The following is a 9,761-nucleotide window of genomic DNA, read 5'->3' on the forward strand; positions in this document are numbered from 1 at the left end:
ATCAGTGCTGTGGTCCGGACCCAGCTGCCACACCCCTCAAAAAGTCCACTTGGTAAGAGCTGAAGACGTAGATTCCAGTCTTTATTAGGCGGGTGTAGTCTTCGTCCCCTAGATGTGGTCAGTCCCTAGCTCGTTCAGCATCGGTCAGGGGTCCACGGAGGCCTGGATCAACGCTCAACCTGCACGACCGCCCTCGAGGAGGCGGGGCCTCGCGCGCAGGCGCCGAAGCGTCTCAGAGGAAGGGGTTGGTGCCAGCCTGCGGGGGCAGCGGCCCCGCCGGGCCGGACGTGGGCAGCAGCGGCTGAGGCAGGCTCGCGGGCGGCGGGGCGAAGGCTCCGGCTTGCGGGAAGACGCTGACCGAGGCGGGGAGGGTCGCTCCGACCGGCACGCTACTGAGCGGGAGGGGCAGGGAGGCGCTGTAGGTCATGGAGCCCAAGGGCGCCCCGACGGGTCCCCCCGGCGGCAGGCCCAGCGCGGGCGAGCCGGTGCGCATCTGGTTCAGGGTCGGCCTGCCTTGCTCGCCCGAGCCAAACGGGTTAGTGGGGGACGGAGCACCCAGACCTGCGGGCGAGAGAACAGAGGATAAGGGCTTTGCCACGATGGAAGTGGCGAGGCCCAACGGGGTCCCAAGACGCCTGGCCAGGGCGTTCTACCTGTCAGGAAGGGGTTCCGGGTCCTTGCAGCCAGGGGTGCCTTGACTAGTGAGTCCAAGTTGACCAAAGAAGAGGCAGAGGGGCCCAGGAAGGACTCCGGAGTCCGGCAGGGGCGCGCCTCCTTTCCTGGCTGCAGCGCCTCCCCCAGCACACCCAGGTCAAGGGCTTCAGAGTCCTTCATGCCATTTTGCTTGCAGCTGGGGCTTGCGTCTCCAAATGGGTCTAGCTCTAAAAGAAAGGGGATCAGTTCAGTGGTAGCGAAGGAAGAGGGCGGAGGCGCCCCTGGAGTCCCCCCTAAACCAAATAGCTGTAGCCCCTGGCCTCTTGCTCACCCACAGGGCTGCTGGACTTTCCCGTGGCCAGGGCCTGGCTGTCCTTGGGCTCTGTGGATTCTAGAGGTTTGGCAAATGGATCGAAGGATGAGGCACCACCTAGAGCTAGCCAGGAGAAAGAGGGAAATGGAGTGAACTAGAAGAAAGGTACGGTCTGGGATATGGCCTTCTCACCATAGACTGTCCTCGGTATTGGAGGGCAGGGGACCCAGAAGTCCCCAGCTTCTCACTCATGTGCCCTCCACTTACCAGAGGTGTCAGAGGTCTCCACAGAGCCCCCCCAAGGGTCTGTTCCAGTGCTGGGGAGTTTGTGGTTGGGGGAGCTTGGTGCCCAGGGGTCTGAGATGGGGGGTCCGGCAGGCAGCACTGGGGTCCTGCCCCAGGGCTCAGAGGAAGAAAGAGTAGGAAGCAAATCCCAAGGCTGGCTTCGGGACAAGGCATTTCCAGAGGGAACTGGAGACCAGGGGTCTGCAGAAGGTCCCCAGGAAGAGCCGCTTGGCTCAGTGTTCGGCCTGAGACCTGGAAAGGAGAGGGAGCTAGAACAGATATTGTCTCAACACTCCTCCACCCTTTGTCCAGGGCCCTTCCCGTTTGCCCAGCCCAGGTTGGGTGGCGTGGTACCCACTTCACAAGTGGGATGCTAACTTGGGAGCAAGCAGCTCTCTGGAGCCCATGTTTAACAAACCTAGGAAGTTGGACCCCCAAACCTGGGAGTTTTGGCCTTGTCAGGGCTTGGCTAGCCAGTGAGGGCAGCTAGGTCTTCTGCTGAGCTTCCCAGGAGCTAAGATCTGCAGATACGTTCCCCTGGCCCTTACTGCAAGACCCTATTCTGGAGGCAGCACAGTGACCCTGGAGAGGAGGTGATTTGCCAGCAAGTGGCTGGAAGGAAGGGACTCTTCAGAGGCCAGCCTTGGGGTGTGTGTGTGTGTGGGGGGGCTCTTGAAGTCCTGTGTGCCCACCTGGGATGTCCCATGGGTCAGCAGAGCAGTGTGTGGAAGGCAGGGCTGGGGCAGGTGCAAAGATGTCAGCCAGGTCCAGGATGGAGGACTGTGGAGGAGAGAGGCAACCATGGCTCAGAGGTGGGTGGGGTGCAGAGGGAGGGGAGGCCTGACCAGAAGCCAGCTCATTCCCTTCCTTTCTTCACTCCACAGGCATCTTTTAATGACCCCTCACCTCTGATCAGCACTTCCCATTTATAAAACGTTTCCTCATCCATGAAGTGTCCCATTTCATAACATCGCTGTGAGGTAGGTAATGTACCTATTTTACAGATGAACTAACTATTTGAAGCCCAGAGAGGGGAAATGATTTGTCCGGAGTTACATAGTTAGAGAGAGGCTGAGCTGGGTTAGATCCCAGGCCAGCAGAAAGGGGGAGTCAAGACAGATGATTTTTTTTTTCCTTTTGAGTCTACTTCTCTAGCCCAGTACCCAAGAGAAACTGACCACCACAGACAAGGAGAGGAAGAAAAGAAAGGCTCCCCGGGGACAGAATGAATAGCCTGGGAAGGTTATCTTGTTTTCAGTGGCCACCTGCTCCCCTTCTCAGGGAACCTGAGATATTTTCAGCACCATGTGCTTGAACCAGCTCCTAGTCCAGACCCGCAGTATCACATGATCCTACAGTATGAGAGTTGGAACTGTCCAAAACACCCACTGTGCAAAAAGGGAAACTGAGGCCAGTAAGAATGTCCCAAGTCATTAAGTGGCAGGAAGCCCAAGGAGTCTCCATCATGACTCTGATATGCCACCTCACGTCAACTCTGTCACCAGCCCCTGCGGAGCGCCACACCTTCATTTCCCACTTGGTGCATGCAGCGAGCTCCGCTCTGCGCACTGCACAGACGCCAATGCCGTTGCCCCGCACTCCTCAGCCCACTGTCTACCTGGCTCGTTTTCAGCTTCTCCTCCTCCTTTCTCTCTTCTCTCCCAGGCTCTCTGTCCCGCCGACGTCGGCCAGCAGGTTCTGCGCCATTGGTCATTGGAGAGTCATCGTCCTTCCAGGACCTGGCCCCCTGCAGAAGGGACAGGTAGGGAGGGCATGAGCAGGTGACTGGGCTCAGCAGAGAGCAGGTGGGAGGCACCCACGTTAGCGCAGCACAGAGAAGCTGATTAGTGAGTGCCCCTGGATCCGCCACCAATGCCTTCACCAGCACCAAATCAGGGTCGGCACCTGTGGCCCAGGTGACTCTGCCCCTGTACTACCTTCTCATGCTCCTGCCGGCTCAGGCTCAGAGCCAGCTGCAGCTGAAGGTCCTCATCCCTGTGGGAGGCTGGGGGGACTGGCTGTGAGGGAGGAAGAGAGGAGTGAACTTGGCCCGGCGTTTCCCACCCCCCGGGGCCGGAGGGCCAACACAGTCCTGCCCAAGCGTAGTGATGGAGACAGAGATGCCCCTTGCTCCAGGGGATGGGCTTGGAAAGAGTGGCTGTCTCCCTGCCTGGGCCTGAGATGCAGCTTAAGAATCAGCCTCCCTAGTAGAGGCTAGTGAGCACCCAACTGCTTTTTTTTGTTCCTTAGCCACCCTCTGCAGTCTCAGGTCTCACATATCTTTTTCTTCTGGGTACCCTGAGAACGTCTCTAGCCCACCCATGCAAGAGGCATAAGTGTTTCCTGCCTGGTCGCCTGGATCCACAGAGATAATGGCAAAGATGATGAGGTATCAGAGGTGTTGTCCCTGTCCTTCCAAAGGACGGCTGGCGGGAGGGAGCAGTAGTCCCAGAGTTTTCTCAGAGTGTGTTCTCAGCACACACCTCTCCCAAACCACCAAGAGAGAGCAGACCCCTAAGGTGCACCACACACACACACACACACACACACACACACACACACACACACACACACCTCCAGCTACACGCGCCCTCTTCTGAGCCCTGCCTGAGAACACTGAAAGTCGGAGTCCACGACAGGGACAGATCAGGAACATCGGCATGCCCTTGTGCTGTCTTGGGAGCTCGAGTGGGTCTCCGGGTCCAGGGTGGAGAGCCCAGGTGGAGGCTAGTGAGTACCAGAGCCCTTTCCTTCCTCCACAGGCATCCTGTGCAGACCCAGGTCTCACCTTTTCAGCCTCCTCACGGCTCATGGCCAGGGCCAGCTGCAGCTGCAGTTCTTCTTCTCCGGATGTCTGGGGCCGGGCCTGCTCCAGGTCTGAGGCATAGCGCGGGGACGAGGATGCAGCTGCAACAAGTGGGGTTCCCGTGAGCACACCGGTCCCCACGGTCCCCACACTCCTCTGCCTGCCAGGAAGCTGGGGCTCACAGAGAGGGAGCCAAAGGAGACTGGCTAGTCAGGCTCCAGGGAGCCAGGCAGTGCACTGGGCACCCCTTGTGGATTTTCCACTTCACTGCTAAGGCAGATGCCAGGGTCACCTTGGCAGGGAGTAGACAGTGCAGGGGGTGCCTGGCCACTTAGGGCCCTAAGTCAGAACCTAATGCAGGTCCCTGACATCAGCTCTTGAACCCTTCCAATGGGACCCTAGCCTGCTTGGGGCCACGGGGATTAAGAGGAAGGGATCTGCCAATCAAAGAAAATCACAGCCTCGGAGCCCCAAGCAGGCCATCATGGGCTTTATGGAGGAGGGCCGTTCTGGTATTCCTAAGGTCACAAAGGCCTCCACCACTGTGGCAAGCCATCAGGAAGGATGTTTCATCATCAGCCACCCTTGTTTTCAAGGACAATACTCTTGAGTGGTGGGGATTTACAGAATGTCAGGTGTCTGAGTAAAAGGGTCAAGGGCATTCTCGGGCCTTGTCTCATTCAGTTCTCAGATCAAACAATAGAGGGAGGTAAGTGTACCTCTGTTTTACAAAGAGCTGGTTGCCCAAGCCACGCAGCTTGGAAGGAACAGAATGAATGGTATGCAACTCCAGAGGCTGCATTTCGACCTCCATGCCGCCCTCTCAACAGCTAACTAATAACAAGGATAAGCAATTGATAATGTCATTATTTCATCTGAATTGCAGAGGACCTACTATGTGCAAGTATAGTGCTTTACACATTACGTTCTTTATCTGGATGGGTCCTCCCAGCCTCCTTTCTGGGGTAGGAACTATCTCTCATTCATGGCTGCTGGCTGCAGAGTCAGGACTGTGGCTGGGCTACCACCACCATCACCACCCTCTCCAGCCATACCATCAGGGTCTACTCACAGGTGTAGGAGGAGGGGGATCCCCGAGATCTTCGGCTGAAGCCCAGCTGCCCACTGCCAATGCTCATGCCTTCCAGGGCCATTCTCTCTTTGGTCTTGAGGGCGTGGGTTCGCTCTTGCCGCAGACGCTCCTCGTCCTTGAGCAGGGCCATCACCTGTTTGACCTTCTCACGGACATTGACGCCTTGGTCCTTGCCATCGCGGTCAATATACTGGAAGTCCTTGAGTGTCTGGATGGTGTAGAGGTTCTCACGGCACTGGTGGGCCACACGCTCCGAGCCCGTCTTGAGTAGGTAGTCCAACAGTGTCAGAGCCTTGTACACATGTCGCCAGTTCTTCCCGCTATCATTGAGCCGCCGCCACAGCATGCCCATAACCTCAGCAAAGGCCACTGTGTTGAAGGTCAAGTCAGCGATCTCTGACATGAGGGAACTGGGTGGGCCCCAGGGGTCATTGCTGGTGGCCTCGCGCACCTTGATCTCAGCCTCCGAGTAGTTGTGAACAATGTTCTTCACCTGGCGTCGGAGCGCAGAGGTTGTCATGGTTGGGGACTTGGAGGTGGGCAGCCCCCACCCCCGCCGGAGGTAGAGGGCTGAGGGCCACCGTCTTGAGGTCACTGTCTCGAAGGGTGGGCCGCCACCGTGCTTTCAGCAGGGCGGCTGCGTCCTTGGGTTCCACATGGGGCTGAGGAAAAGAGGACCTGGGACTCAGGATCGGTGGCTTCCTCACCGTGCATTCACTCACCAAATAGGACCTGGCCGGAGTGTCCCTGCTGCCAGGAGTGGCTTTGGCCAACACTTACTTTTATTTTTCTTACTGTGCTCACTGCTCAATGGACCCTGTTTGTTTGGCATGCTTGTCCATACGACCACCAGACCAAGATGTTGAGATGCCTATCTCTAGTCACATAGGGGGACAGTAGGACTCAGAGAATGAGTCCATGATTATTCCTCTGACATCACAGAGCTGGTAAGTGGGGGCAGTCCTCCCTCCGCCTGAATGTGTGGCTTCAAGGATCATAAAGTGACCACCAGGAATGTCAGTTTCCCGCCTCCCTCACGCTTGTCTCCTCCTCCTCCATTTGTGCCTTTCCAGTTCAGCCCTTCACTCTTTCCTCTCAGACGGCCAATTTTCATAATTTAATTCACTCAACACCCATTTCCTGGGGGTCTTCCCTAAGCCCCCCAATATGCTTGTAGAACACCCACATCCAAGTGGAAGGATCCGCCGACCACAGCCCACTGTGGGCATGCTCAGAGGTAAAGAAGGCACAAGCAAAGAGAATAGTGGGCCACTTCCTAGAGGAGGTGGCACTAAGTTAGGGACACAGAGAGAAGGGTGAGGAGATGGAGGGGACGAGCGAGCGAAGTGAGCAATCTGTGAGCATGAGGGTGCACCTGCTGGCCTCTGCCACACACGCACAGGAGTGCTGTGACCCGCCTGTGTCAAAGGGCATGTAGGTGGCAGGGCTGAGGTGACCACCTGTTTCCTTGAGACTAATTCAATACTTATCGTCAACGTCACCTGGTTTGTTAATTAATCCATCTAATTGTCTCAGAACCGCCTTTTCAGCCAGAGTGGAAGTTCCCTGAGGGCAGGGGCAGTCCAAGCAAACTACCAAGGCCTTAGGCACACAGAAGACCTCTGATAGTCCCATAGACGCAGATTCAAAGGGACGGTCGGCCACATGTCTTTCCACAGCCTCGGGAGGCAGAAGAGTCCCCCAAGGCCTTGCCAGAAACCCAAAATAGGAGCCTCCCTGCTATCATCATGGCACTAATATAGTTTTACACACGAATACATGTGTACACACACACACACACACACACACACACACACACACACGGAGAGAAGCTGGGTCAGCAGAACCTCCACTTTCTCCATGAATGCCCCACCACCACCATAGAGATCACACCTCCCCAGATTACCCTCCGGCCTGACCTCAGCTGTCCCAGCCTCCTGAAAGGTGGGGGTAGGAGTTGCGGTATAGGAAGTTTGTCCTTCCAGCACCCGCAAGTGAATAACTGGCTCAGTTCAAAGTACCCACAGGCCTTGGCAGGTCCCAATCTTGGGCCGAAGGATGGGAGTCTGTGGAAATTGGACCCCCTGGCCCGTAGTGCTGCCTACCTTATGTCTTTCTGTCCAGCTGGCCTTCTGTGGGAATGCCACAGCCACAACTTGTTTAATTCCTGCCCTCCCCCTCACTAGTGACTCAGACCTGTATTCACCTCCCCAGTGGGAGGGCGGGCTGGCAGTGGCAGTCAGGATGGGAATAATTGTGCCCGAAGCCCGCCCTGGTGTACATGCTCCTCCCTGCTGGCTGCTGGAATTGGCAGAACCAGTCAGAGCAGACTCCTGGCTCCGCCAGAGCCCTACCTGGGCCTGGCTTCCCAGGCCTTCCTACTTTGCCAGGGTGGGTACAACCAGCCTCCACGGGAAGGAACGGACCTCTCTATGTAGGCCCCATGACCCTCCATGGACTTTCCTCTCGGGAACAAGGTGGACATTGCTTGCACACCTTTGCTGGAGCTGGGGAAAGGAGGGGACCGGAAACAAAAGGAGATGCCTGAACCTCCACCCCAGCCTCTCCTCTACTCTCATGGAGTTTAACACAGTAGGGACACAGTAAGGAGCAAGAGGGGCAGGGTAAGGTCCCAGAGCGTGCACGAAGCTGAGGCTGAGAGGAAAGGAAGGCTGGAGGAGCGGCTGGGAGCCCTGCCAGCGGTGTTACAAGCAGAAGGTTTTATCGAACACAATATGCCCAGGAATAAAAAGGGAGTGAAACACAAACCCAGCTGCCGATAAGACGGTGCTGCAGCGGCAGCCCCGGGCAGCGGGTATGGAATTACTGCAGTGACCTTGAGCCAGACCCTGCCAGGTGGAGGGAAGGACACTGAGAAGCCAGAAGCTGGGGAGGCCACTTCAGAGATGGAAAGAAAGCAGGAGGGTACTAGCAGAGAGGGAGCATAGGCTGGTCTGGGGGTGGGGGCAGAGAGTAGAGACTCCCTCCTCCACACGGGTCCCCAAGGAGGAACTGGAGTGGTAGAACTTCTCAGGACACAAGTCCAGAAGGGTGCCAGGGTGGGGGATGGAGAAATTCCTAAAAGTCAGCAGTGAGGAAGCAGATGGCATCCCCAGGGTGGAGGTTCAGAGAGACGGAAAGAACCAATCACATGGCACGAATTTGCCAAAGTATGTGCGCACCTCCACCAGCCAGCACCCCTCCCCATCTTCTGTCCCCATCAAGCCCAGAGTGAGCAATGGGGGAGTGGCAATATCCTTCCTGCTGCTAGAGGGATGTGGGACTGGATGGTAGCTAACCTTAGGCTGTCTGGCTTCATCAGATCTGAGTTGGCTGTGTCCTGGGGAGCACTGGAGTGGTCTAAGGGGGCATCTTGAGGTTAGCGGTGTAAATACAGAGATATGCAGGATCTGAGGGGAACGCCACCAAGAACCTCTGGATGGCCCTACGTCCCTGTCCCTTTCCGGAGGGACCAGGAAGGTAGAGGGGGTTGCAGGTAAGAAGCCTCCAGGTCCTCCACAGTCCTGCCTTTCCTGGGAGAGAGACTAAGTCCTGAGCCCACTCTAGCCCCCGCTCTCATGCAGGGCACCACCGCAGCGCGGGAGGGAGCTTACCTCCAGTGTGGGCTCCCTCGCCCCAGCCCCAGCAGGCTCTGCAGTGACCCTCTGACTTGCAGGGTACGGCACAGCCTCAGGAGCAGCTCCAGAGCCATCCACCATAGACCCTGGTCTCGGGAGCCCCACCCTCGACCGAGAGGCACAGGGCCCTCTGAAGGACAGCAGGGTCCCTCAGCGGGTTGGAGCTCAGCCTCTGGCGGCTGCCTCTCCGACTCCTGCCGGCCAGCAGTCTCGGGAGGAAAGTTGTTCAGCTGGCCAGGCAGGTCTGCCTCAGCAGTAACAGGACACAGGATGACGGGCGGGCGGGCGTGTTTAACCCCTTCCTGCTGTCTGCCGGGCGGTGCCTTCAGGGGAGGAGGCCTGCTTGTTTGTCTGCCGGTGACCTCAGGGGTACAGACCTGGAGCTGACCCACTCCCACCCTGCAGGGAGTTAACCTTTCCACTACCTCCTCAGCTAGAAGGGGAATGGGGTAGGGGTGGAGGCAACTCCAATACCACCACCACGCCCTACCCCTCCTAGTCAGGGCGACAGTAAAACAGAAGGCAGAACACCCCCTGGGGTTTGTCTTTTCCTGCTCCCAGCTGGCTTCCCCTTGCTACCACAAGGGTCCTGAGGACTCTCTCACTCCAACTCTGGAAGGGCCCTGCCGGCTCTGAAACTCCTTCTTCCACATCTCACATGGAGTGTGCTGAAGGCTCTTGAGGTCAGTATGAATCCCACAGGATTTGGCTACTCCCAAGCTACCGGCTGCCCTTAATCCTCCATTGCTCCTAGAGACCCCCCCAGCCCACAAGTTGTTTCCAGTTGTTACAACAGAAGCCCCGGGAGGACCTGAGGAGGCATTGCCTATCTTTCCCAGCTGTTACCCTTCACCCATTTGACAAGTCCCACATTCCTTCGTTCCAGGAAGGAGTGGGAATTCTCAAAGCTGTTTTCCTGGAGACAGTGTCTCCCCGTGTAGTGTAGCCCAGGCTGGCCTCCAAGTCATTATG

The 9,761-nt window shown here is 57.3% G+C and overlaps 1 protein-coding gene and 1 long non-coding RNA gene across 5 annotated transcripts; one reads left to right on the plus strand and one right to left on the minus strand.

Moving 5' to 3' along the window:
- Window positions 1–33: 33 nt before the first annotated feature.
- Epn3 (epsin 3) lies at window positions 34–9,192 on the minus strand. The gene is made up of 10 exons (XM_059271567.1): window positions 8,766–9,192; window positions 5,131–5,813; window positions 4,041–4,159; window positions 3,190–3,270; window positions 2,871–2,999; window positions 1,945–2,032; window positions 1,235–1,504; window positions 986–1,090; window positions 654–881; window positions 34–561 (listed from the first exon to the last, which is right to left on the minus strand). The coding sequence occupies exons 2-10, from the start codon at window positions 5,669–5,671 to the stop codon at window positions 233–235; spliced, it is 1,890 nt and encodes a 629-aa protein (XP_059127550.1). The 5' UTR covers window positions 5,672–5,813; window positions 8,766–9,192; the 3' UTR covers window positions 34–232.
- LOC131917602 (uncharacterized) lies at window positions 203–4,924 on the plus strand. Of its 4 annotated transcripts, none has more exons than XR_009380704.1 (6): window positions 205–535; window positions 992–1,132; window positions 2,137–2,232; window positions 2,918–3,014; window positions 3,503–3,641; window positions 4,015–4,924. It is a non-coding gene; the product is annotated as an uncharacterized LOC131917602 (long non-coding RNA). The 4 variants fall into 4 exon arrangements; XR_009380705.1 differs by having other exon boundaries at window positions 3,556–3,641; XR_009380706.1 differs by having other exon boundaries at window positions 3,567–3,641.
- Window positions 9,193–9,761: the final 569 nt, after the last annotated feature.

The sequence above is a fragment of the Peromyscus eremicus genome, chromosome 8a (assembly GCF_949786415.1).
Source record: "Peromyscus eremicus chromosome 8a, PerEre_H2_v1, whole genome shotgun sequence".
Taxonomy (NCBI): domain Eukaryota; kingdom Metazoa; phylum Chordata; class Mammalia; order Rodentia; family Cricetidae; genus Peromyscus; species Peromyscus eremicus.